Source organism: Botrytis porri, assembly GCF_014898465.1.
Source record: "Botrytis porri strain MUCL 3234 chromosome Unknown BPOR_001, whole genome shotgun sequence".
Taxonomy (NCBI): domain Eukaryota; kingdom Fungi; phylum Ascomycota; class Leotiomycetes; order Helotiales; family Sclerotiniaceae; genus Botrytis; species Botrytis porri.
Genome location: NW_024066075.1, coordinates 2639974 through 2666367, shown reverse-complemented (window position 1 = coordinate 2666367; position 26394 = coordinate 2639974). Strand labels below are relative to the sequence as shown.

Genomic DNA, 26394 nt, shown 5'->3' with positions numbered 1-26394 from the left:
TATTATCAAAGGATAATTTTCCTTTTTTACAACAGTCAGTTTCCTATCTACAGCTTCCATTTCTCAAACGTCGTGGCGCAGAGAATCTAAGAAAAGCTACAAGATCAACGGTCTGCAATATGATTTTCGACTGGATTCACCGCGCTGTTTCGCCTTTTATCTATACACTCCCCGCCCCGAATCCGTTTCAACTGCAAACCGTGGACAAACCAAAATCCAAGCGAAAGAGTCTGAAGTATGGTGTCGAATTGGAATACGTGTTGGCATTTCATGATCTAGAACTCGATCTTACAGACCGTGAGGGGCATGGTCCTAACCATGGAATTGAGAAAAATGTTCCATTGGCCATTCGTCGCGACCCGGCATGGAGTCCAGCGGTCAACGTGCCCTTTGGAAGACTTGCCAACATCATTTACAACAGTTGGGCCATTCGCAAACATAATGTCAAAGATGAGGACAAGCAGAAGGGTATATCTATGCTAAGGCCGTATAATCTCGAACCACAAGAAATAGTCTTGAATAAACTTAACAACAAGGTTGCATGGCTTGAAGGTAATATCAAGCACACAGGTTTGCGAAAAAAGAAGGATAAAACTGAAGGGTCATACGATCAATGGATCATTTCGACAGATTTTACGGTTGTCGGCCAAGGCTCCGCAAATCTCTATAAATGGATACCACGTATCTCTGGCAGAACTTCTAAACGATGGGATTCTTATGGCATAGAAGTGGTATCTCGAGTTCTCAAGAGCAACGATCGTAGAGATACGGCCGAGCTTGAAGACATTGTCACAGCGCTCAAAGGTACCGGAGATGATCTATATGAAGGCTTCATAACAAATCAATGTGCCCTACATGTGCATGTCGAGGCCCCCGATCTTGCTACACTGAAAGAGTTGGCGTGCATTTTGTTGATATATGAAGAGGAGATCTCAAGGCTACACCCTAGATGTCGTCGTCCTGGTCATCCTGTTGCAAGGGGCAATCTCATTAGTAATCGCTTGCACACGCTCTTGGGTGCGGATTATGTCACATATGAGGATACAGTCTATGAGATCTGGGATCAGCGAGCGGAGACATCTCTCTATAGAAAACGAAGAACAATCCAGCAAATTCGCGATGAAGTTGATCAACTGCGGGATGAGAAGGAAGTCGCTGGTTATATGGGTTTTCCTTTGACATTCGCGAACAGGCTAGTAAATTTCACATCATTGAGATCCTCAAACCGGGCTCATACCATCGAGTTCCGACAAGCTCGCGGTTCACTCAACGTAAAGGATGTCACTCAATGGGTCGATTTCTGCTTGAGCTTGGTGCGGCTTGCAGAATATTATGTTTTTAACCCAGACGAAAGAATTAAAGAATGGTCTGGTGAAAATGATGACGCCATGGAAGAAGTTGATATATTCAGATTAATGGATGCTATGAAGCTGAGCGAAAGGAGTACAGACTTTTGGAGAAGCAAAGTTGCCAAATACATGGGATTTAGAGAGGAAGACAACCGAAGTGACACTGAAAAGCTTCCCGGAGAAAAGGAGAAGATACCCCCCAAGCCTCCAAAGCCTCCTGGACCACCCAAACCGCCTGGAGGACCACCTAAACCACCTGGAGGATCGCCACCAGGTGGAATGCCTCCGCCACCGCCAGGTGGTCAAGCAGGTGTAGTGGAATATCCTACCTTACCGCCAAGTGGTGAAACAGGTGTGGTGGAATATCCTACCTTACCGGGACAATCGCCCGTACAGCGGCCAACCCCATTGATAGTACCTCGACTTTTCTCTCCGACTCAGAAACCAAGGACGCTCCCAGGAAAAAAACCCGCAAAGCCCAAAAAACCGAGAGTTGTGTCAGAAGCTAGAGCGAGGTTGATAAGAAGATTGGAAGAGAGAACCGAAAATGATCCTTATTTCAATGCAGCCGTCGGTGGAGGATCCAGTATTCCCCCAGCAGAAAGTGCTATGGAATCACTTGCTGCATACTTCAACACGACTACCAGAGATCTAGCTACTGCACATCCAATAAATCCTCAACAACCAAAACCTCAAAAACCTACACCATCGAAGCCTCCGCCAAAAATTCCCCCACAAGTCCAGCCAGTGCGGAGCTCACAACCCAATCAACCATCACAGAAACCTAAGCCTCCAGTGACTCCATCTAAGCCAAGGCCGGAAAACGTAGGAACAGGTGGTGAAGTGCATTCCCCTGAACTTCCGTCAGACGGAGCAGACATAGATAATCCAGATTATGTGCCTGATGATGATGAGAAACCTGTATTCCCTAAACCTTGGGCAGACACAGGCTATGATTCAGATTACGATATTATACATGGCGTTGGTATATATAGTGATCTTCCGCCAGATAAGCCGTGGCATATAGATACAGGTGTCTATGTACCCCAACAAGATACACCAACTCCTTTCAAAACAAGGCCGAAAATTCCAGAAGCAAAAATCGAAACGCCAGTAGCACAAGAAGAAGAGCCGTCACATGACGCCGACGACACTCACGAAAGTGTGATCACAGGAACATCTAAACCCTTGAAGCCTAAACCATTGAAGCCTAGACCTTCAAAACCTAAACCTCCAAAACCTGAACCCGTCGAGGTCAAGATCCCACCATCTGGAGCTGTACCCAAAATTCCTCCCAGAGTGGGCGGTCTTAGCTGGTTTAGCGGCATTAACACTTCAAGTACTACAAATGTAGGACCCGAAGTCACAACTGTAAGTCACCTAGAGCCTTCCTTTGAGTAAATTCCCTTTTATTGACAAATATGAGGCCCCGATAAATCGTATAACCTATCATCATGTGCCAAATACACCGGTGAAACCTCAAGTCACTGGAGCAACAACGGAAGTTATCTATCCTTCACTCCCAGATACAGGCAAAAAACCTCCTGGGAAAAGACCCGCAGAAGAGACCTTGGAGCAAGAATACAATAAGAGACTCAAACCTTTTCCTAAGCCTGCGCCGGTAATAGGACCTGTTCCTGCTTCAGGCAAAAGACCACCAACAGGTGGACCCTTACCAGGTGGAAAAGATCCAAAAAGACCGAAGATCTCTCCTCCATCCACTGCTTATAAGCCTACAGGGTCACTGACAGTCGATGGAGTCCTCGAGATTCTCGAAAGTCTCCAATTTTTGGAAGATGAATCGATCCGTAGAGAAGCAATGGAGCAATTGCACAACACTGGCGACGCGAATAAAGAAACAATAGCAAAGGCCATCTCCATCTTTTCAGATAGCCATCAATCGTGGCTTCCAGAACACGCAAAGCCACCACACACCGCAGACAGTGCTGCGATGATAGAAGCTAAAAGGTTGCAGGCGGAAGCTGACGAGCGCTTTGCAGTGAGCTTACACCAGATTGAAGAACAAGACTTATTAGACCGATATGGAAGATCGTCTGTCGGTGCCGAGCTCCGAGTTGATCACCCTAAGCCCACAAAAATTGGGCTAGAGGAGCTTGAACTTATCAACGCTGGCACCGTGCATGAGAGGTTGACGATAAAGAATTTTTCTATTAATGAATGGGAGACACTCTTCACGACAGCTGTAGTTTCCGGCAAGTATGGTACATGTGGTGCTGCAGCTGTGGTACTGTCTCTTCATAATCAGTATCGCAACGAGCCATGGACGCGAGGCTTAACCAAAGAGAAATTTTTAAGGGACTGGGTTGAAACGATTCCAAGATTCGGCGACCAACAAAGGTTAAACTTTTATGACGAAGATCAACTCAATAACGCTCTTGTGAGAATGACAAATGGGCAGCTCCAGCTTGTCGTGACTCACAAAGGTCTAGAGAACTATGTTATGTATGGCCCCCCGGAATCCGCCCTCCTCACCGTACATGGTGAGCCGGCTAGATACCTGTATGTACATTTAACTCATATGGCATTTAAAACAGGGCTTGGGGGTACACCATACCAGCATTTCGAAGGAATGAAGAGAAAACGAGGATACGAGGAGCATAAGTAAAAGGGCAGGATTCAAGATATGACTCTTTGATTTAAGCAATCGATGTCTTTATTTTCTTTGGGAAAGGATATTCCAAATGTAATTATTCGTATATTTTGAAATTTGAGAGATTGATGTACCGTATTTTGTAACATTCAGAATACAAGTTTGCATGACGCTGGCAGTGAAGTAAATTATGGCGAGAGAAACCATCAGTACTTACTTAATAGATAACAACACTATCATTATGGAGATTTGTACTTACTAAAAGATTCAGGAGAATTTTGCACTTGTGCCCGAAAATCCACAATATGTTCTACGTGCAACCCGTGATTATGAAGTTTGTCCCATCTATTATTATTTCTAGGACTTTTACACAAATCTCAAACACCAAAACCATTAATCTCAATCAATTCTCCCACAGTTCAGTTCAACTCTACTAATAAGAACGCCAGGACTTTACTTACTCCTCAAGGTACTATCAAAACACAACTTCAAGCTGTATTCAACTGACCAAGACACCCCGTCCACAACCCATGTCCTTTATATTTGCTTCACGGTTTAGAAGAAATACATATAGATATCAGAAATTCCCACAAACGATTAGCATGCTGTATTATGAATAAGAATAGTAGATAGAAAAACACAACATGAATCTGTGTCTTGTACTGATGTTTTCCTATCTATTCAGCAGAGCCCAGAGCAAAGATTGATACATCTAGGTCTTTGAGTCCAGAATCATCAGTCATATTTCAACAAAAACTTGCCAACAGGTTCTTCGAACAGTGAATACTAGACAGACACCATTAATGTCTAGTCCACGTTTACATACACTCCTGACGTGTACAAAGTAAAGATTCAATCCATACCCATCCACAGATATAAAGGACAATAAGGATATCAATCATATCATAGCACAGTGTATATTCATTCCATAAAGTCAATTGAAGTATCATAGCTCTCCTCAAATAGTTTCTAACCCTCGATAGGTATCCTAAATACTTGCTGAGATGATAGTAACTGCTCATGTCTCTTATGAGATGGAAATATAAACCAGCTCAAGCTAACAAGATCAAAATCCATACACCCCTCATCTCCACATGATTAACAATCAAGATCCGTCTTAACGCCAGTAGAAACATCAAGAAAAAGATTCAGCGATTCATTAACTCATTCCATTTTGATGTTTTCCCCCACACCCGCATCCCCTCCCGCTTTCTTCCTTTTCTCCACCCCTTCCCCCCCCTCTCTCTTCCGTTTCACCCCTTCCTCCCTTTCCTTTTCTTGATCCCTCCACACATTCTCATCCACCTCCTCCAAATACCCACCCAAATACCCTAAAACCAACTCCCCACTCCGCGCAATCTTTTCTACCAACCCACTATCCTCACTCCTCTCCGCAAATCTCAAATCATCCTCCATACTCCTAACAAAATATTCACTCCCCCGTTTCAACTTCTCCCTCGTTTCCAAAAACTCTCTCTTCTGTTCCTCAAATTCTCGTTTCTGTTCCGCACTTTCCTTACACCCAACCAGATTTTCAAGAAAATCACCCAATTCCTCTTCTTTCTCTCTCTTCCATCTGATTTCTTGGATCTTTGTCATCAGAATCTCAACCTGTTGTTCGAATTCATAGTGTTTCTTCCTCTGTACATTGACTTTATCAATATATTTACTTTTTTCCTTCCGATACGTCACTCCCTTATCACGCAGCGTCCTAATTTCCTCTACCTGCACCACCGCCATCGTAAACTCATGTCTCCCCGTCCATTCTCCCCTACTAAGGTTTTTTCTCACAAGAGGTTCCACAAACCGCTTCACATAACACGACGAGATATTACACAGCGTAGGCGAGAGATATCGATGGGGTCTCGATCCCCATTCTCTATGCGTAGGATTGCGAAGCACAGCAAGATGTCCAGTATATGTCTCCGGCTGGGGTGGTGGAATCGTCGGTTCAATCGCAAGACATTCACAGCGTCCGATGTCCGTTTCCTCGAGGATCTTGGTTTTCTGGATGGCGCTGGCGCCGATGGAACTGCGGTGGTGACATACGATGTGGTTTTGGTGGCAATTGCATGAGGGGGTTAGCTGCTTAACGTATTTCATGTATCGATCGCTGATGGCCGAGTTGGCCATAGTGAAGTTGTGAGGGTTGCTAGTTCGAAAATGACTAATCGGTTTTGGGAGATGGTAGATTATTGGATGCAGCTTAATGGGTAAAGAGTTCATTTAATATCCAGTAAATGATGATGAAGTGGTAAGTTGTTCTATGGTGTCGAGTATGTCATGATATATGATGCTGAAGAGACCGTAATATACATTGAGAACAGAAGAAACGGGGTGAGATATCTGCCGTATCGAGAAAGTTGTTGCATACGAGACGTAAATAGGTAGCCTAGGTGTAGAAAGCGATACATACAGAAACACAGAACATATATATGGAAACGACATGCCAGTATACTGGAGCTCTATTCGCTAATAAGCGAGTTGCTGTATTAACATTCATCAAAAAGTAGATTTCCCGACATGATCCATATATTAACGAAAAATATGATATTGTGCAGGGAGCTACACTAAATCTTTTACTCGCATTTCAAAACACAGTTGCATTCATCTAGAGTAGGCTGGCATACAGACTCATCATTTGTTCATAATCATATACCAAAACTAAATCTCGAAATCTCGGAATTGATTCTTAGTGACAAAGAACCAATAAGTTGTTGCTCCATGCTGAGTTGAACTATCAACAAGTACTAACAACACCAACTAATATAAGCACCAAAAGAGTTCTTCAACTGGATCTAATAACGCATGCAATGTGATAACTGGGTTGCAATTGCGCCGTTCTTACAATAAAGTTTGAATACATGATGTGGTATATTCCAGGAGAAAAATGTTTGGGTTTGTTATATGACCATTGAACCAAGAAAATGAAAATACCTAGCTAGAGTCTCACAGAATCAATCACCAAATAACACTAGCAGGAATACTTGTGAGATAGATATCCATTCATCTATCCATTTATAACATTGAGTCACCCAAATTTCTACCACAGTGAAGCTGGTGGACTTTATTAAACCTCAGAGCTCAAAGGATTGAGCGCTGGGGTAGGTCATATCTCCATGAAATGACAATAGTGGTGTGGTCAAGAAAGCTTAGGCCTTGCATCATAAAAACCTGAAGTTATGATTGGAACATGCTTGAAAGGTGTTGAGGGTTTAGTTAAGGCTGACTTATATCAAGAATCACGATGCTTGCAAACAGCTAGACATGAAGTTAATTGGGATTGTTCAATGTAACAAATTCAGAGGGGAAACTCACCCGAGATAATCCTCTTTGATACTACCAATAGCAAACATGGCTCCAACTTCAGGTCTTGTACCGATAATCTTTACTCGGACATGAGTACCTGGCTCAATGACGGAGTCTTCATTGTTTGTAAATTGAGGTGGTGTTGCATTTGCATCGAATTTGATGTCACGAGGAATCAGCTGCATTGAATTAGTATGGATCACATACCAACAATAAACAAAACTTACATGTGCAGATACAAAGAGGGGCAAAGGACCAGCATCCGCAAAAAAACCAACCGCATTGACTGAGGTTACAATAGCATCGACCTACATATGTTCATGAGAAATGCACGTTAAATGAATTCACAAAATCGAGTTCTTACAGCCTCGCCCTTGAAGGGTCTCCACACTACAGCACGATATCCAACAGTGAACTCAGCCAATCCACTTCCTGGAAGGATTCTTCCTTCAGAAATGTTGAAGGTATCCATAATTGTGATGATGTAGTAGAGACCGGTACATGTTCCTTCAACATCTTTCAATAGCTTGCCAGTCACCAACTCATGCATATTGCGACCAAAGTACGATGGGTGCAGGGTGACCTGACGCTCAAGATTGTAGAGAAAAAACATTTTTAATGGTGAGGAGCGAAATAGATAGCGAAGTGGATAGAATTTCAGGATTGTAATATCAATGCCTCTTCTGGTAAGTTTGATGTAACTTTGGAATTGCGCTGCAACACAACAATCCTCCTTCTTGGCAGAAACTTGCAATGTCGTAGAGAAGGTGAAATTATTGAAAGGAGGCGGAGTTTAACTATATTTGTCTATCGAGACAAGGTTTGATAATTCGAGAGCCTTCCCTCATTAACTCTTAATATTCAGCCTGCTCTAAACCCCAAGTTATTCACCCAATCCCATATAAATGTTGAATCTCTTTCGAATCGCAAAGTCCGCCTAAAGGTTGTTGTGCCGAGTCAATCTTACTATTCTGTGAACTGTCAGTCTTCTTTGTTTTCGAGTCGGAGTTCAACAAAGCCGGAAACAGACAACTTTCAACATACATGTTTGAAAATGAATGAAATTGCAAAGACGTGACACTTTGGCAGATCTCTGAAAGATACGACAGAGCATGCGCAAAGGTTTGTCGATGCTGTTGTTTGGAATTGTGATTATTGGGGGAAAAAATCTATAAGTATTGAAAATAGGAGGAGTCGAGAATGAGAGAGGAAGCTCAATTGTCCCGACGTTGAAGGTTACGCGATCTAAAGAGTTTCGAGACTTTTCCCGCGACGTTAAGGATCAAATATGCGCTGGTCAATGCGTATATAAAGGTATAAGATACTTACTAACTGTATGCAGCATGGTGAATAGAATTGATGATTGATTACTAATACCAATTACGAAAATGACATGCCACTCTGCTCTGCCGCTCTCCGTAACACTCTTTGCGAGGATTCCGAAATATCACCCACCTCATATTCTGATTTCGAGGTTCACAATTCACCACATGCTTCCACCTTGATATTCATTTCATTCCAACTATCCTTCTCAGTGCGACCAGCTTGAATAGACAAAATTGGCTGAATTGATGTATTGATTACCTTGAATTCCTTTACCTTCTCTATCATATCCGATCCACTCTCCCTCCCCCTCTATCTCTCGACTCTGTGCTCGTACTCCTCCCGAGAATTCCTACATTTTCGATGAGTTAATGACTGCGCCTCAACCTTGAACCATCAAATCAAGCTCTCAATCATATTTGCTTCTTCATTCCTAAATATCGCAGACATCCGCAAAGATTTTGAACCTGTCGCATCAGATCATTTCTTCAAAATGTCTCTCAACCTTGAGAAACAGCTTACCTTTGTGAGTGCGGGCGAATATTACGACTCTACTAGACATAGGCTAATGTTCGAATATAGTACGGGGCCTACCATCACAATCCTACAAATGGTGTCATTCATATGATAGGTGTGCCATTGATTCTGGCCACCAGTCTGTTCCTTGTATGGCCCCAAGGTTTTCGCGACCTTGAGAATGAGGACGACAAGCATGCTGACAATTTTTAACAGTGCTCCAACAGTCCCACATTAATACCTCTGCCATCATGGCTTACGATTCCGAATTTACCTTTGAACTTTAGCACAATTGGATCAATATGCTACAGCGGGTTTTACATCCTTCTCGAACCGGTCGCAGGCAGTATTCTTCTCCCATTCATTATTGGATGGACCGCATTCTCAAATCACATCCTTGCTACCTCTTCAAATACTACTTTGGCAAATCAAATCGCTGGTGCTGTATTCTTTGCCTCGTGGATTATGCAATTTGTCGGCCATGGTGCTTTCGAAAAGCGTGCCCCCGCATTACTCGACAACCTCGTACAAGCTTTAGTCCTCGCTCCATTCTTCGTATTTATGGAGTTGCTATTTATATTTGGATACAGACCAGAATTGCAAAAGAGGATCGATGTTGCAGTTGAGAAAGAGATCGCCAAATTTAAAGCCGAGCAGTCGAACGGTACCATTAAAAACGGCAAAGCCAATTGAAATCCCGCTATGGGATCGAGATATATCACACAGACAAGCAACGTAGGGGGAAGCCCACGGAGGGTAAGGGAAGGAAAGGTGGACATGAGCGCAATGGAAGAGGCGGCATTCTATTCAGAAGGTCAACGGAGCTCGCCTTAGATTGGTAGCAAACTTAAGAATAGCTTTCGCAGGAAGTGAAGTCTTTTCGGAAGGATAAGCCCATTAGGTGGAGTTATTTTTGAGGTACGAGGCGTTTCCCAATTTCTTGGTTCAATTGTAAATTTGCAAGCGAGTTTTTGATATGCAGAGAATACCATGTTTAGTCCTTCGAATACTACTCGTCCACTTTCATCTGCATGCCTAGGGAAATCAACGTGTTTGGATTTATACTACATACCTACTCGTACGTCATGACCAATGTCAGCAAGACCACCGGCTGTTTGACGTGACTAAATGTTATGTCACAAGGGTAATAAGAGAACCACGCAACATGCAACCACATCCATGCCATGTAATGTCATGGTGCGCTCTTGGCAACTAATATACTGCTTACAATTTCATTCCAATAACTACTATATTGCCTCACAGCCTATACTTTTCATTCATTTCACATTTTATACATCATCATTTCACATAGTGACTTCTGTTTCATATTGTAAATTTGTTTGTCAAATTTTAATAAGTTTTTGCTTGTCTAGATTTTCTTCTCCGCCATTTATTCCTGAAAGTCATGAAACAAATAAAAGGGTCTAACAAAAGGAAAGGGAGACCGTGATCCTTTTATAAAAAGCCAACAAAGGGAATTAATAAATGAAACTAATGAGTGTAATTTTTTTTGCCTCTTTTCTTATGGTAGCTCAATCTTGTATAAAGAGAAATCATCTTCTGCGTCTTCTCTCCTGTGGTAGTGGTTCTGTTTCTTCTTGGGTCCAACTCTCCAATGCACCATCGATTTCGTGTTCAAGATTAGACATCTGTCTCCTCAAGTTGTATTCCCCATCTTGTGTCTTTGGTCTAGTAACACTTGACGGTCTAGAAAGGCTAGATGGCCAATGACTGTTGGTGGGTGACACTGGTGACACCTCACCACTCTTTGTTAGGGATGTCATGACAGACACATCTGAGTCCTTGGTCTTGAGCGGAATTATCTCGTCAGCCTCTTTCCGTCCAGCGGTTGGGTTCTTTCTCACTGGCGTAGCCCGAGGCTTTCTTGTCAATGGAGTTGGAGGGAGTGGTTTATTTGGTGCGGGTACAGTACCTCGATATGTTCGGACCTGAGAGTTCCATCGATCGATGTCTAGGTTAGCATCCTCATATCTGGGGACTACTGGAGCGGGTAAAGATGCAGGCTGGGATCCGGGGATTCCAATGAATTGTGAAATAACCTCTGGTTCAATCCTGTTGAATCGGTCAGGTTGGGATTTCCATCCATAGGAATTGGCTGCCTTGGTTGCAGCGTGTCTTGCCTCAGATTTACCAACTGTCATGCGCTTCATTTCCGCAGTAGGGACTGAAAAGTGTTCAGCATCGGGTATCTTAGCATTCCAGAATGATTGTCCAAATTCGCAGCAGAATCCATCATTTGCCGATCGGTCGATAGGATGACGATCTTCTTTGATACATTTACCGCATCTGAACTTGGTACGTCTGTCCTCCATGCGTCTATAGCCTCGGCGTTGTCGTTCACGCTCATCATCTTGCTCTTGAGCAATCTGAGCGCGGATGATTTCGGCACCTCGTGCTTGTTGTTGGACAAGTAAGCGGCTTTGTCGGGTAGTGCAGTCTGGACACAAGCCATCAATATTGTCGACGAGTTCAAGTCCTGCACACTGGAATACAAGATCTGTTTCATTGTCAGAGTCACTCTCAGCTTGTTCTGCGCCCGCGCAGAGGAAGGATTTCCAGCTGCTGCGACGAGATGATTTAGATGTGTTAGATGAAGTAGAGCTGGTGCGTTTCTTGGTCTTGGACGTCTCTCCGCCTGTGGAAACTTGGATGGGGATTACCTGGGTCTTTCTCAAAACGTGTCCGCACCCTCCATACACTACCTGCACCTCGACTGGCTTGAAAGATGTTCTGGTAGACATGTTGGAAATGGAGCTGGGTTTGTGTGGTGTTGTTTGTTTAATTGAAGTATAAAGATATATAAAGTTGTATGGCTTTGTAACTCGAAGACTGGACTTGATGTTTCTGAGAGGATGAGCTGGGGAATTTACAATGGCTATTGTCCGAATTAAGTAGATTCTTCTGGCCATTGTTTGAAGATGAGGGTTTTGACAAAGATTATGTAGTTTCTTTATCGTGAATTGGCTTCTTTATTATCAAACATGGAATCTACAAAGAATAAAAACGACATTGTCGCACTTTTCTTGTCCCTTCGACATGTCCTACGACATGTATCAAAATAGATCGAGCCTTTAGTTTAGTCTTGGCGTCGAAACCACGCGGAACTTCCCATTGGAACGCCCGAATATCATTTTCACCAATTTATTCCAGAACAGCATGAGAATCACCCCAGAACATGTCACAACACAAGGAGAAACTTTTATGAGATCATCTCAGCCCTATCTTCTATTCTATTCCAGCACATAAGCGCCACAAACGCTTCCGTCCTTGGCTGAAACGCGCTTGTCTTGAAAATAATCTGCTTTCTTTGACCATACATTCGTATATGATTTTGCATGTTTTTTTCTCTAGATGCGACCTTTCTTTCCCCTTCAGCGTTGGGGTTACCTCTCCTCGCTCACTACCCAGAAGACTTACACTCTCGGGGTAGTTATCAATGGCGCCATCAATTTGGAGTTTGTTCACAACCATATGCTTATATCCTCACCCTAGATGAGAAAGCACAATTTGAATACAACTTAACGCCAACAACATACCAAAACTATTGCATTCGAATACCCAGATACGGAAAGAGAACGACAAAGTCCACTTCAAATCTGTTCGATGCTTGTAGGCTTTATTATGAGGTCATATGCATCGACTTCATTGTTGATGTTGTTGAATATTTTCTGAACAATACTATGGAGTTGCAGAACAATCCCTTTCTGGGAGTATAAGATTCGAGAACTTCCGGGATAGGATTTTGTTTTGTCATTCTGATCATTATCTTCAAATCATCTGCATAATCTTCATCCCATACAAGAAGTTTGTATTTGAATTGACGATATCGAAGAATTAGCCAAACAACAACCCAACAAACCACAAGCAATAAGCAATCATGCCTGTCACCATCAAAAAGATTGTTTATACCTGCAGTCATGAACTGCCTGACTTGAGCTTCCAAGCTCCCCAGAAACCGTCCGTCATAAAGCGGATCAAGCAAGCTCTAACTTTCACCGAAACGATTCGAACACCCTCCTTGGAGTTGTGTCCGTATTGTGAGCGGGAGAGAGAAGAGAAGTTGCAACGGGAGGCCGAGCAACATAGAGCCCAGGCTCCAATGCGGTCTCAAACGAGACCCCAATACGCCCATCCCTCACCACAAGCACCTCGATCGCAGCCAACAATCCAACAACGAAGACGGCACAACACTGTGTCTGAGCGACGACCAGTGTCGCCAGTGTCATCGGTGTCGCCCGTCTCGGAAATGGGATTCGGATCGGATGCGGACCTGGACTCCGTTCTTCCTCCTCGGAATCCTTACCGGGATACCAACATGGAACTTCTTCGAGAAGATTTCCATGCACGGGATATGGAAGAACGACTGAGGGACAGTCTAGCGAGAGAGTCCCCGGCGGACAGAAGAGCGCGGTTGTTTCGGGAAGAGAAGGTCCGCAGGGAATGGACGGCGAGGAATGCGACAAGAGACTATAACGAGTTTGTCCAGGACCAAGCACCACCGTCTGCTCCTCCTGCGGACCTCAAGGAGCTCTTCCTCCAAGCTCGAAGTCCTCACAGCTCGGTAGCACCCTCGACGGAATCCGAGACTCCGCGACTAGATCTACGCGCCAGAGCGGCGAAGATCAAGGAGGAGAAGGCGATCAAGGAGCAGAGGACGAAGGCTCGTTGCCAGCTCGTGCAGAAGGAGTAAGTACACCCCGGTTTCTTTTGTTATTCTTGGTTTCATGATTCTTTATTAGAGCAAGACTAATGGCTTTCTGTCTTTTGTAGGAAGATGGCGGTTGCGATCTTTCTTATGAGGATGACTATATATACCTTCGTTGGGAATGGGCGAAAATAATAAAAGTACTCAAAATACTTCGAAAATAATTAATAAAATATAAAAACTTAAATAAATAAATATGCCCTAGTGCGCTTTGGAGGTTGTTGTGAAAATGTGAAAATCTTTGTGGAAATGTGACGATGCAGTGAATGAAATCAATGCCATGACACGAGTGAGATGAATCCGGGCTCAGGCTCAGTGGGTGTTAACTCGAAAGCTCTACAATTGGGTAAGAAATATGCCCCTCCTCCTTTGTAAGGAATATACCTTAGCAGACCAGAGAAGAAAACCCCAGCGAGATAATTCAGTAGACGACACAAGAACTTTCTGAAGAGCTCTACTGTAATACATATCGAGCTTTTATCCTCAAAGCCTAGTAGTTAGTTCACCTAATTCATCCAATCACCGAAAACCTTCAAAGTTTATATTCTAACCTAAGCTTCTTGCCTTGTCCAGGAGGGTGTCACTGGATTGCGTCATAGGGGTTTTCAATATTTAGCTTCACAGTTACCTCCTATATCTACTAGAATTCTTATATTCAAACTTATTCATCGATAATAAACAGATAGTGATAGGAAGAATCATGCTCTTTCTGGCTCTGGGTAATGCTGGAAACGGGTTTATCGTTTAGATTACTTTCTTGGCACTTTGATCTTCGGAGCTAATTTGTCGCTTCGCCCTTGCGAATAGAAAAAGAAAGCTTGTTTTTCGGCTCGGAGAATTGTGGTTATGGCGTCAGTTTGGCACGTGGGGGATCATGTGATTTTGAGGGGGGGTGTTGGGTTGTCTACATCTTCGAATTCGAGCGCTTTGGAGCTGGATAAGGGTGGCTATAGCATGTTTATTCCATATTTTAAGGTGCTGATTCATTTGGAAGACATACGGCGTGTCATGTAGAGCCGTAGATCCAAGTATTCCAGCAGAATGCGTTGATCACCTCCTTTTACTCGCACGACTTTTCGAGCCAAAGCTATTGTAGAATTGGAATTTAGTACCAGTTAGTAATTCCATACTTTGAGATACAAAAAATGTGTCATGATATGTACATCTGCCCCAATTAGATAAAAGTGAAGAGGTTCAATCCCCAGGAATCACGGTGATGACGAAAGTGAAACCTAGCATCAACAGTTTTTTGAGAGAGTGGAAGCCACCAGAATCAGAATCGGAACAGCTCTAAAATAGCATCAGAACAAGTCGTGAACATGTATGAAACTATGGTAAGCTTTGGAATGAGTAGGTCGAAAGTGGAAGGCTGTGGCTTTGGTTAGACGGATTCCGTTGAAACTGACTGCACTTTAACTGTTGGTGTTTAAATTGCAATAACAACTATCACACAGCGTCGTAATAGTAAGGGAATAGTGATAGAACAGTTGCAAGTAGGGTGAAATACTCTGTTGGACTCTTAGGAATAAGTGAAGTTGAAAGAATTTACTGCACAATCGTCAATGAGTTGGCTTTACATCTCGAATTAGCAACAAAGCTCAGAGTCTCTTTGGATTGGCTAAATAACTGTAGAGGAACAATCCCGGGCAGTAACTATATGAGGAATGGTATCCTCGACTAAAGATTATATTTTCTTCTCTCAGATAGACTAGATTTGAATACCACTTCCCTCCTTTACACAAACAATCGGATCGAACTCCAGTATTCAAATCCAACCAATCAGAGTAGCTACCTACATTACTACCTCAACAAACCAATCGCCCACCGCCACCATGACAGCCACACGAATCGTCGTGTACAGCTGTACACACGAGCTCCCAGACACCCAGGCATACATAGAGCGGGCCCAGGCCACACCCTATAAATACCGACACCCCGATCGTCAATCGTTTAAGGAGAGCCTTCACATTAAACGAAACCATCAGAAGACCAAGCATGGAACTTTGCCCTGTATGCCAGGCAAAGAACCGCCAGCGATCTCGACCAGCACCCCAAGCGCGACCCAGCCCACACCCTCGCGGACAGACCCTACAAGATCGCACACGCCCGGAACACGCTCCTCAGGTTAGATCCCAACTCCCAGCTCGCGACTCGCCAGACTCAACCAACTCCCAACTCCAAGCTCCACAACCTTGGAACATGGCCGAGGGACCGCCCGATCTACCAGCTTTCCTTCCACCTCGACACACAGTCACCCCCCCACCACAATCCAACGCACACTTGGCGAACATGGCGGAAGGTCCACCCGACCTCCCTGTTCTCCAATTCCCCAACAACACCGCTTCTCAGCCACAGACCGATGCACCGGCATTCAACCTTCCCGGAAGTTCCAACGGCTTTCCAACCTCAGAGGTGCTCCTTCGGGGATGGGATGCGATGGCACATCGAGGTGCACGCCAACGAGATCTTGCAGGACAAGAGCTTCAACGGAGTGCAACCGACACCCCACGCCGATCATCCCCACCACCACCTTCGCCTCCACCAAAAGACCATGGTGTTCACCCCCGGGTGCACGCCTGGACGAGACAGGAAACGTCCCAGGCACTCAAGGAACACCACGATAGAATCACCCAGCCATTCGAAGCCCAATCTTCCGAAACAAGACCAAGGACTCCGGTTATATTAATCCCCGACCCTCTCACTTTGACTCCTTCTACCACTCGTGGTGAAGAGGAGCGAGGTGAGTCGCCAATCGATTCGGGGATGAGGTTTCCGAAGTGGCTTTGAAGGAGCGGTGACGGAGGGGGGGTGAGGATAGAATCGGATCTACGGTAGAAATAAATCACGGACTCGGGAGTTTTGTATAGAAGACGAATAGAATCTTGTTTTACTGTATATAACACCCTTCGAATGAAAAGAAACATGGAATTCAAACAAACTTGACTAGTACCTGATGGTACCTTATGAAAATGTGATTTGTGAAAAATTGATTGATAGTGTTGTGAATTTTGATAAACGGTAAACCTTGTTGCCGAGCCATTGCTAGATGGAGTTTCGAAAACTTTATCCTATATCGCAAATCGTTGTATATGCGACTATATGAATTATCGCGTTGCATCCATTGAATCAGGTCACTGGATTAATATCTATTTGATTTATAGAAGTTTAATTGAGAAAGTCGAAGGTCCAGCATTTGTATTCAATAGCCGAGTGATTCGTGGTGGGACCTAGAATCTGTCTGGTTAGACAAATAGAATTGCGGATGAAAGTTACTTGAGGTACCATAGACGAGCAAAATATATTAGATTTCATCACAGAATTTAAAATCGAAGCAATTTAATTACATTGTATCAACAGAAGCCAAAGCTGCAAAGACAGCATCCCTATAAAACAAAGTGAGGAATTAGCACGTGATCCGCCCCCTAAATCAACCAATATGCAAGTGTGAGAAATGTGAGTTTGGCCGGAGAGTAGATTGCGCAATAGGCATGGAAAGCGAGTGCTGAAAAACATTAAGATATCGACGACTAATCTGTACCCGTAATACAAGCCTTAAATAGCTGCGAACTAGTTCCTGGTGGTTTGCGGGGGAAACGACCCCAGGTTCCCCGCGGCACGTTGAGACTGAAGCCCACCATTTTGAGCACAGAAACTGAATAGTATGTGAACAGGTACTCTAAAATGTGAGAATAGGTTTGATGCACCGTTGAACAAGCTGATCACAGCATGTTGAGCACGATAACGCTCAGAAAGCGGGTAAGCTTGAGCAGATTCACCTTCACTTGACCAGTTATTCCCCTTCAACTCCATTATCACACAGTCAAGTGAACAATACATAATTACCAGAACAACTTCATCCAAACACTATATAAAGCTTCAGAAATCCTTCTCTTATTTTTCTTTCCTCACTCTTCAAAGCTTCTCAGTCTAACTAACAGAAAAACAAAGAAACCAAACCAAACCAACCCACCCACAAACAAACATGGTCAATCATTACATCTTCGAATGCGGCCACTGCTTCCCCGAATTCCCCTCCAAGCTCAAGAAACTTAAGAGAGCCTTAAGCATCCGCAGAGCTTTCAGCACAAAGGCAAAGATCCCCAAAGACATCAAACGGGAGGGTCTCTGCGAGGTTTGCGCAGTTTTCACGGTTCAAGACTTCCTCGCCTCGGGAACCCACCCGGGTAACACCAACAAGACCTTCGAACAACTCCGAGACGAGCGCGTCAAGGAAACTATCGCGTTCGCTAAGGAGGCAGCAGAGCGAGAAGCGGAAAAAGAGAAGACACCGGCCCCAACCCCCACACCCCAACACCACCTCAAGCGCAAGCCCATCCCGGGATCCGCACTCTTCAGCGAAGAGGAGGACAACGACACCGAGTGGCTTCTCGCTAAAGACCAAGAACAATAGGCAGTCATCGCAGATAGCTAACTCACTCGGTGAGTAGCTAGAGCGAACCGGACAAACCTCGACCTCGGGAATCAGGGAGCGACAGCAACCGAAAAGGGAAAAAACACAAAAAAACTAACTAAATTGACACCCAGATAAAGGAGTTACTTTAAAATATCAATAGATCCTATACAATAAACCACGACCATCAATATGAGACCCCATGCGACCCTTGTGCTATGCCACCTTTATGAAAGTGACTTAAAATTGATGCAACAATCGAAAGCCACAAGCAATGACTATGAATTGGAGAATAGGAATTGGAGAATTGGATTTAGCGAATTTCTAGATCGGAATTAACCTTATATCGCTTCCCTAGATTTTCAATATAAAAGGCTGAAAGTTGTTAGTAGCCGTGATGTTGGCGCTATGGTCTAATTGGTACTAGTACCGATTCGTAAGGCGTTACGCCTCATGAAGGGCATAACTATGGATATTCTAGCTCTCTTGGTTTAATCAACAATACGGTGAACGGGGAACTATACCCTAAATTTAACTAATCCATTTCCCACTGTGACCAATTTCGACATGAAATATACAGCATTAATTTGTCTAGATGATGTTTATTGGAAGTGATTCTTTTCGTTCTTACTTGTCATCGAGGACTTATGGAAACTCAATCGAGAGTTGAATCAGTTGAATCAGATGTCACTCGAATCGCCTGGACATTTCGAGAACAGTCACGTGATCTAACATAATCAGCCAGGTATTGCATGGATGTAGAAATTTTGTTTCATTGGAAACGCCTCCTGAGGCAGTGTACTTTGGAGGAAATGATTTCTAGAAATTTCATTATTTTCTAATGGTTCAAATGAACCCGACATGAATGATTCCAGAACAGCGCCTGAACAAGTCTCTCCACATTATTCATAAAGTGGCTAGGCGAGACCCCAGAGATTGACCAAGTTTTCTTTCCATCTTAACTGACGCGCATACAATCACATCAAAGCTTTCTAACACACCAAATAAGAACAAGAACATCGCAATCATGTCCACGACACTCTTCACCACGTTCGCTTGCGGACACGAAGAACGTTCAGCCACCCGAATCGGCGAGGAACAAGGACCAGGAGTGATGGGAATCATCCGAAGAATGAGCTGCAAGAATAAATCCGGGGCTGTGATTGCAGATTCCGCGCTTTTGTGTACAACTTGTCGGGAAAAGCCACATCCAGAACCACTCAGATCTCATCCGGTTATAATCATCCATCCACGAGAACCGAGACAGCTTGCCACTAATTCCGGTCGCTTCTTCTACGGATGATGTCCACCGAGCTATGAAGTCATCGAGATGATTTCGAGAAAGGAGCGGACTGAAACTGTGAGGAGAAGCGGCGAGATATTTGAAGATTCGGCGAATCGATTCCATAGTAACGGATTGTAAAATTCCAGAACAATAATAAAATGAACTAAACTCAAATGTGACTAACATACCTCTTTCGTTGATGATGCCCCTAGGTACTATGATCCAATCGTGAAAAAATAAAATGTCATTGGCATAGCTAAGTGGAAAGGAAGTTTCGTGAACCCACCAAATTCCCATTTCTTTGTGTAGTGATGTATTGCAATATTGCAATATTGTGAGGTACTACTCTTTGATTATTGCAAAGAACATATGATTATTGAACAAATCCATATAGTAAAGTATGTGCTCGATCTAGCGTTAGGAATCAAATATAAACATAAATCTTACCAAAACCTTGACCACAATGTCAGCAAGGGACGAAAATTGAGACGAAATGATGAATCAAGCCAACAGAAATCTCGGCTAGAAATTGGATGTCACGTGACTTATGCCGTTCAGGTTCCTATCCTCATCTAACTAGCAAACTTATAACACGAAAACATTGTAGGACAACAGAATGGAAGAAACTATGCCTCCTATTAGTCTAAGCTGTACTTCGGAGAATTTCTGCTATTATTCAACCCCAGAATAAACTGCTATGTACGGTGGATTTGAGGAGAGATCGCGAATTGAACTGTAGACAAACAATGTGAACCAACAATTACAATGCTTGAACAAGTTCAGAACTGCTGCTTTCGATAACCCATATAATCTTCCATAGTTCTCCCAAGGTAGCTTATTTATTCTCTAGCCAATCGGTCCTAGAGCTTAGATAACCAAAACCAATCTTCTCTAACAAGACTTTTTGACATTAAAATAATCTCCATTCTCAAGACCAACACCAAACCCAAACCAGACCTAATCATGCTTTGGTTAGTCGGCGCCGTAACAAGTTTCACTTGCGATCACCAGTACTTTGCCAACCTCACTTTACACGAAGCTGGGGACGACGAAGACTGGAGATGCATCACCGGACCCGAAACGACCTGGATCAAACACGACAAGGAGTGCCCTGATTGCAGGAACAAGGTACCTCCCACGGATCCAGTTATCCTCTCTCGTCCGCTAAGTCCTTTACTCACTGCACCAGACAATCTCGAAGACAGACGGGGCCTCCTCACAGAGTTCCGTTGCGGACATCACAAAGTTGCCGCATCAGATGACAAGAAGTGCATCGTTCTTGGAGTCGACAAGCTCGGATTCTTGTTGATTCAGTCGAAAAAAACGTTGCCCCCGGTGCATCGCCTACGGAACCCAAGACAGCTCCTCAGACGACCAGTGCAGCTCCGGAAGCCAACCGGACGCAACACCATTCGATCCACTTGAACCCGACTTAGATTTTGCCGACGACGTGGACATGGGAACTTTGGCCAGACAGAGAAGACAAAGAGAAGCTCTCGCCACATTCGATCATCCTCCCACCCCCTCAAGAAGAGAAAGCAAAAGGGAGAAGGCCAAGAAAATAGGTAAGTCGCTCTGGGGATCAATCAAGAAGAAGTTCTAAAGAAGAGGGAGGAGGAGAAATCGTTTTTCATTCATCTTCATAACCTATTCTTACGACTCCGCTTGGCTAATTTGGTATCTTATTAGCTCGATTCGACCCAAAAACTCAAGCCAAAAAATAATACAATTTGTTGAACTTTAAATATAACTTCACCCGTGCTGTGCAAATATGATAATGTGACTGATAATTGTCATGACAAAATAAGAGAGATAATGCTATGGTGTTTAAAATTATCAATAACCAGTAGCTACAAGGCACCCTACTTATAAAGAATCTCCAAGAAACTCGAAATAGAAATCAGACTATATGTTCCTTCTGAATGAACATATAGATCAATTATTCATGACTTCATGTAGCTTGATCGAAGGCGCAGAGAGAGACTTGAGTGTTCCCTTTCAGAGAATTGCCAAATGTCATTGGAACACATTGGTCTCAAATGCATGTAATTAATTAGTTTTGAGTTCCAAAGGGATAATGGTGAGACTGGCCGGGTCGTTAAATAAAAGTAGGTCGTTTCGTTAGCAGTGGTAATCAAGATTGTATAGGTTCCCGCGCAAATAGTCCTCAAATTCAATAGATGTAAGAATTCAAACGATACCTCAAATTAAATATAATGCTCATTGACATCAGCAAATTCCGTGTAGCTATTGTGCTAATGAAGGTGCAGAGGACATGGCTTTGTCGAAAAGCAAACATGCAAAAGCGACAGGACTGCACGTGACTAGCTAGCTACACTAACTTCGTAACTTTGTTAATAATTCAAAATCGATGGCATGGCCGGCACGTGACTTTAATGTTAAATTAGGATCTACCGTCCTTGAGTTGCTTATCCCACATCCACTTTGCGATTTTCCTATCTGAAAAGCTAATCAACAATGTCCGGAGCATTTGTTTATAGAGATGTCGAGTATCGTACTATCGTGTAGCTTGCTGTGTAGAGCGTCCACATTGTCTAATTGGCCCGAGCTTTAGGATTTGTGAAGGATTCAGGCTATCGGCGGCAGTATCCTTGAGATTCTTGGGAAGCGCTTCTGAGATATATGTCTTGAACAATGGGAAGTCTCGATCGACTAACCAACAGTTCCAATGTCTAAATTCGTACACTTAATCGTGTTCTTGAAACTCCGTTGCCCATTTTATTCTTGCGAAAATTCTTACATCACATATCGTTCTTTCATCATCAAATACCATTTGTACTCTCTGAATTATACGTATCTATCACAATAATCAACTCCCAACCATCAATATGTGTCTAGCCACAATGTTAATAGCACTGAAGGCTAATCTTGACCCAACGGTCCTCGTAAACCTTGGCATGGGTTTATTGGTCTTGATATTAGCTTTCGTCGGAGCATGCTGCCGTCAAGTATACATAAAGCATGCAGCTAAGGAACCATTACTTCTTACTGTTGAGCCCAAGAGCGTCAAGTTCATAAAAACGGAAGTAGAGACAGAAAAGCGCTTCAATGGTAAAGCTGACCTAAATTTTGAAGAATGACCGCTGACTATAGAATCTCAGAATCGCAAAAGTCCCCGGGATATCTGGCTATACAGAGGTCAAAGAACCATCATATTCTTGGGTTGCATGTTAGATGATGTAACTTACTCAATGACAATGTGGGCTTCAAAGAAAAAGAAGAAGAAAACACGAGCCTATTTTCAAGCCTGGAATGCTCGAATCATTGTGTCGGAGTTGCACGCAAACTTTCACATTTGCGAAGGATGGATGCTGTAAGACTTTGGAGTGGGAGTTTAGGGCGCTACAAGGGATCTCTGGAGTTTTATGGATGTCAATGGGATATTGATGCCGTCATTCTTAAGGCCAGGTTTAAACGCAGGAGACTGCTGCTTTGGTTGCCCATGGCATGCCGGTTCCATAGGATTTTAGGAGCTTCAGCGCTCTAATGAAATATTAGCCGCTAGAGCCGACTCTTGTATAGTGTTATGCGTGGTATCTTTTCTTGTACTTGCATTACTGTTTTGCCAGAGAATATTATAGACATTTTAAAGTCCACGCTAGCAAACCGTAAAGTGCCATACAGCTGCGGTATCCTGATACTGTGCAGGAATTACATACTTGATATTAAAGGAACCACAATACTCCCGGATAACGCTTTTCGTATCGCTTGAATTACGTATGCAGTCAAGTATACCCAGCTGGGCGGTAAATATAGTTCAATGCTAGACTTTGGAGATGAAAAGCTCGTGAGAAGAACCTTTGAAGTGTATCCGCTGTATCTAATTCAAGAGCCATTGAATTGTATAGCGGATTTTAGCGGCAATGGCTGCATTCTTTTAGGCCGTTGCTTTCACTCGAAAGTTGAGAACAGGTTCACCATCGCAACATGGTTATGCTTGAGAAATCTAGAAGGGAACGTTTTCTAGTATTTGTTTTTAGGGAGTTGTATCACTTCAACTTGAAGGTTTCCTATATACCTACGTGTATTGGTCTGTGTATAATTTTCCAAAGCGACTAGCTAACACTAGTCAACTCCTATAATGGATTTTATTATTCTGAAAGAAGGATATCGAAAATATGAGAATTTGAAGCGCGTAAATAAAACATTCAATTGTGAATTGGCGTAGATGTTATTGGTACACAGATGCAAAAATTGAAGCGTGTCATCATGGCTAAGCGCAAGGATAAAATAAATATCGTAGTGTTCATCGCACACCACCCCCACAAATTTGATACATGACCGACCCAACATATTCCAGACCCAATCTTGTGTTTTACTTTGAGAAATGGTAATAGAACATCATTCGGCTTCAATCTTTCGGTGACAATGGCTGGACCTTCCCCTCCACCGTACAAATCTCGATCGCGAGGTCAACGTTCCAAAAAAGTTATGTCTGAGAGTGATTCAATAGTTACTCCCACCACGCCAACAGCCAGACGTATGAGTGGAAATCAACCCACGTATCCATTGGCCTCTCTACTTTGGTCTGCGCGTAGTTCGACATCGCAATGGGTGGTACTTCCTCTAATATTGATGGCCGTAGGTTTGTTCAGGTGGGCTGCTGGACTTTGGGGATATTCTGGTACGTTTGTAGAATCTGCCAACTACCCTGAGCTCTGTTACTGACTCTTATGGCAGGATTTCAAAGCCCACCAATGCATGGCGATTACGAAGCTCAGAGACACTGGATGGAGATCACAACACAGCTTCCGATTTCACAATGGTACTTCCATGAACTCGAATGGTGGGGATTGGACTATCCGCCCTTGACCGCATATCATAGTTGGGTTCTTGGAAAGATTGGAGGATTTATAAAACCCTCGTGGTTTGCCTTACACACGTCGCGAGGACTCGATGATCCAACATTAAAGGTTTTCATGAGAGCTACAGTTATCATCTCCGAATACTTAGTGTTTGTACCCGCAGCAGTCATCTTCGTTCGACGATTAAGCAAGCTTCAAGCTGTAAATATATGGACAGCATCAATTGCTCTGACAGCGATACTTATGCAACCTGGATCGATCCTCATCGACCACGCACATTTTCAGTACAACACAGTGATGCTTGGATTGGTTCTGGCTAGCATGTCTAGTGTACTAGCTGGCAGATACATGTGGAGCTGTGTGTTTTTCGTCATGGCATTGGGATTCAAGCAGATGGCTTTGTATTATGCTCCTGCAATGTTTGCATACCTACTGGGAGTCTGCATATTTCCTATCAATATTCCCAGGTTTTTAGGCATTGCGATTGTTACTTTGGTATCATTTGCGGTCCTATTTCTGCCCCTGTTCTTGGGTGCTATCTACGAGAAAAGTCAAGGTATCAGTGCCCGACCAGAGCTTGATGGTTTCGCAGCACCATTACCAATTCTTAGCCAATTTTCATACAAACTTGATTATCGCGCTTGGTATTATCCTATTATACAGCAAAGTGCACAGGTCATATACCGAGTATTCCCTTTTGCGCGGGGCCTTTTTGAAGACAAAGTGGCCAACTTCTGGTGCGCATTAAATGTCGCTATCAAGCTCCGAAACTTTGATCAGGGTCTTCTTCAGAAAGCTTCACTACTTCTCACTTTAGCATCCATCACTCCTCCATGCTTGATTATCTTCTTCAAACCACGAAAGGATCTTTTGCCCTTGGCCTTGGCAACATCAGCGTGGGGGTTCTTCCTATTCAGTTTCCAGGTACATGAGAAAAGCGTCTTGTTACCTTTGATGCCAATGACTGTGCTGCTGGCTGGTCGAGGAGGACTTAGCAAAGGAACTCGATCATGGATAGCATTTGCCAATGTTCTTGGCGCTTTTACAATGTTTCCATTATTGCAAAGAGTAGAGTTACGTGTTCCTTACTTCGTTCTGGTTCTCTTGTGGCTCTACCTTCTTGGGCTTCCACCCTTTTCTTTTGAGGTGTATGCGCAACATAATGATGGCAACTGGATAGGATTCGGAACAACATTACTACATACGCTCTTCTATCAGGCTATGGTCACTTGGCATTTGGGAGAAATTTTCTGGACGCCACCTGCTCCTTTCCCTGATTTTTGGGTAGTCATGAATGTCGCAGTTGGAGTTTCTGGGTTTGGTATATGTTACCTATGGTGCCTATGGTCCTTGGCTGTTGAAAGTGGTCTTCTACAGTCCTCGAAGATGGAAAAGATAAAGGCGAAAGCGAAGAAGGTTCAGTGATGGGTTTTAAAGGTTTGCCATATACCCATATACAAGATTAGATTCTTGTCAATTTATAAATATTTTATGTATTTTATTGGTCAAAGATTACGCAGTCACACCACTTCCATAACGTTTCCCACGCGGATCTCAATCAAGAGATTTGGCAATACGAGGGATGTAAGCAGGAAAGGGACCCCTCAGGGGTTGATTCGGTCAATGCGTAAGGCTTTCGGAAGTTCAGTTGCCATTCGCACGGTTACCGTCATGTATCGGCCATAAGCCTGGATTCCGTCAAGCAATGGTTCCAGCCCCCATTCTTTCCCTGCAGAATCCTACAAGTGGAGGCTGCGTCCGATATCGATTTTTTCTGATTCTCCCTAGATAGGAATGGTATTTCTAATGATATGAACTTCCTTGTGGATAAATTACATACATGCTACATCGCTACCATCGGGTCCCTTTTTTCCCCATGGGGATTATTTACGTGATAGATAAATGCAGCCGACACAAACGCCTCAGAACTTCCGTAATTTTCGAAGCACTTGGTATAGATAGCCTCAAGATAAGCGTGAATCATTATGCCCCAAAACTCCCATAACCACTAGGTAATACACCGCTGTACTCCATGCCA

The 26394-nt window shown here is 43.5% G+C and overlaps 12 protein-coding genes across 12 annotated transcripts; 9 read left to right on the top strand and 3 right to left on the bottom strand.

Moving 5' to 3' along the window:
* Positions 1-119: 119 nt before the first annotated feature.
* Positions 120-3975, top strand: EAF01_000723 (uncharacterized protein; the record flags this gene model as incomplete). Its single annotated transcript, XM_038908973.1, has 2 exons — positions 120-2720; positions 2776-3975. The coding sequence occupies 2 exons, from the start codon at positions 120-122 to the stop codon at positions 3973-3975; spliced, it is 3801 nt and encodes a 1266-aa protein (XP_038775879.1).
* A 1149-nt stretch (positions 3976-5124) lies between these two features.
* EAF01_000722 (uncharacterized protein) lies at positions 5125-6093 on the bottom strand (the record flags this gene model as incomplete). The annotated part of the gene is made up of 1 exon (XM_038908972.1): positions 5125-6093. The coding sequence occupies one exon, from the start codon at positions 6091-6093 to the stop codon at positions 5125-5127; it is 969 nt and encodes a 322-aa protein (XP_038775878.1).
* Positions 6094-7202: 1109 nt separating this feature from the next.
* EAF01_000721 (uncharacterized protein) lies at positions 7203-7882 on the bottom strand (the record flags this gene model as incomplete). Its single annotated transcript, XM_038908971.1, has 4 exons — positions 7203-7221; positions 7279-7448; positions 7497-7577; positions 7634-7882. The coding sequence occupies 4 exons, from the start codon at positions 7880-7882 to the stop codon at positions 7203-7205; spliced, it is 519 nt and encodes a 172-aa protein (XP_038775877.1).
* An 827-nt stretch (positions 7883-8709) lies between these two features.
* EAF01_000720 (uncharacterized protein) lies at positions 8710-10189 on the top strand. The gene is made up of 3 exons (XM_038908970.1): positions 8710-9118; positions 9175-9258; positions 9325-10189. Exons 1-3 carry the CDS (start codon positions 9086-9088, stop codon positions 9799-9801), a joined length of 594 nt encoding a protein of 197 aa, XP_038775876.1. The 5' UTR covers positions 8710-9085; the 3' UTR covers positions 9802-10189.
* A 271-nt stretch (positions 10190-10460) lies between these two features.
* EAF01_000718 (uncharacterized protein) lies at positions 10461-13969 on the top strand (the record flags this gene model as incomplete). The annotated part of the gene is made up of 2 exons (XM_038908968.1): positions 10461-13815; positions 13900-13969. The coding sequence occupies exons 1-2, from the start codon at positions 13007-13009 to the stop codon at positions 13967-13969; spliced, it is 879 nt and encodes a 292-aa protein (XP_038775874.1). The 5' UTR covers positions 10461-13006.
* On the bottom strand, positions 10662-11870 carry EAF01_000719 (uncharacterized protein; the record flags this gene model as incomplete). Its single annotated transcript, XM_038908969.1, has 1 exon — positions 10662-11870. The coding sequence occupies one exon, from the start codon at positions 11868-11870 to the stop codon at positions 10662-10664; it is 1209 nt and encodes a 402-aa protein (XP_038775875.1).
* A 1860-nt stretch (positions 13970-15829) lies between the features above and the next one.
* Positions 15830-16621, top strand: EAF01_000717 (uncharacterized protein; the record flags this gene model as incomplete). The annotated part of the gene is made up of 1 exon (XM_038908967.1): positions 15830-16621. One exon carries the CDS (start codon positions 15830-15832, stop codon positions 16619-16621), a length of 792 nt encoding a protein of 263 aa, XP_038775873.1.
* A 1195-nt stretch (positions 16622-17816) lies between these two features.
* On the top strand, positions 17817-18245 carry EAF01_000716 (uncharacterized protein; the record flags this gene model as incomplete). The annotated part of the gene is made up of 1 exon (XM_038908966.1): positions 17817-18245. One exon carries the CDS (start codon positions 17817-17819, stop codon positions 18243-18245), a length of 429 nt encoding a protein of 142 aa, XP_038775872.1.
* A 1027-nt stretch (positions 18246-19272) lies between these two features.
* Positions 19273-19548, top strand: EAF01_000715 (uncharacterized protein; the record flags this gene model as incomplete). Its single annotated transcript, XM_038908965.1, has 1 exon — positions 19273-19548. One exon carries the CDS (start codon positions 19273-19275, stop codon positions 19546-19548), a length of 276 nt encoding a protein of 91 aa, XP_038775871.1.
* Positions 19549-20493: 945 nt separating this feature from the next.
* On the top strand, positions 20494-21133 carry EAF01_000714 (uncharacterized protein; the record flags this gene model as incomplete). Its single annotated transcript, XM_038908964.1, is given in 2 exon segments — positions 20494-20834; positions 20845-21133. 2 exon segments carry the CDS (start codon positions 20494-20496, stop codon positions 21131-21133), a joined length of 630 nt encoding a protein of 209 aa, XP_038775870.1.
* A 1246-nt stretch (positions 21134-22379) lies between these two features.
* EAF01_000713 (uncharacterized protein) lies at positions 22380-22868 on the top strand (the record flags this gene model as incomplete). The annotated part of the gene is made up of 2 exons (XM_038908963.1): positions 22380-22602; positions 22645-22868. The coding sequence occupies 2 exons, from the start codon at positions 22380-22382 to the stop codon at positions 22866-22868; spliced, it is 447 nt and encodes a 148-aa protein (XP_038775869.1).
* A 1051-nt stretch (positions 22869-23919) lies between these two features.
* On the top strand, positions 23920-25781 carry EAF01_000712 (uncharacterized protein; the record flags this gene model as incomplete). The annotated part of the gene is made up of 2 exons (XM_038908962.1): positions 23920-24175; positions 24232-25781. 2 exons carry the CDS (start codon positions 23920-23922, stop codon positions 25779-25781), a joined length of 1806 nt encoding a protein of 601 aa, XP_038775868.1.
* Positions 25782-26394: the final 613 nt, after the last annotated feature.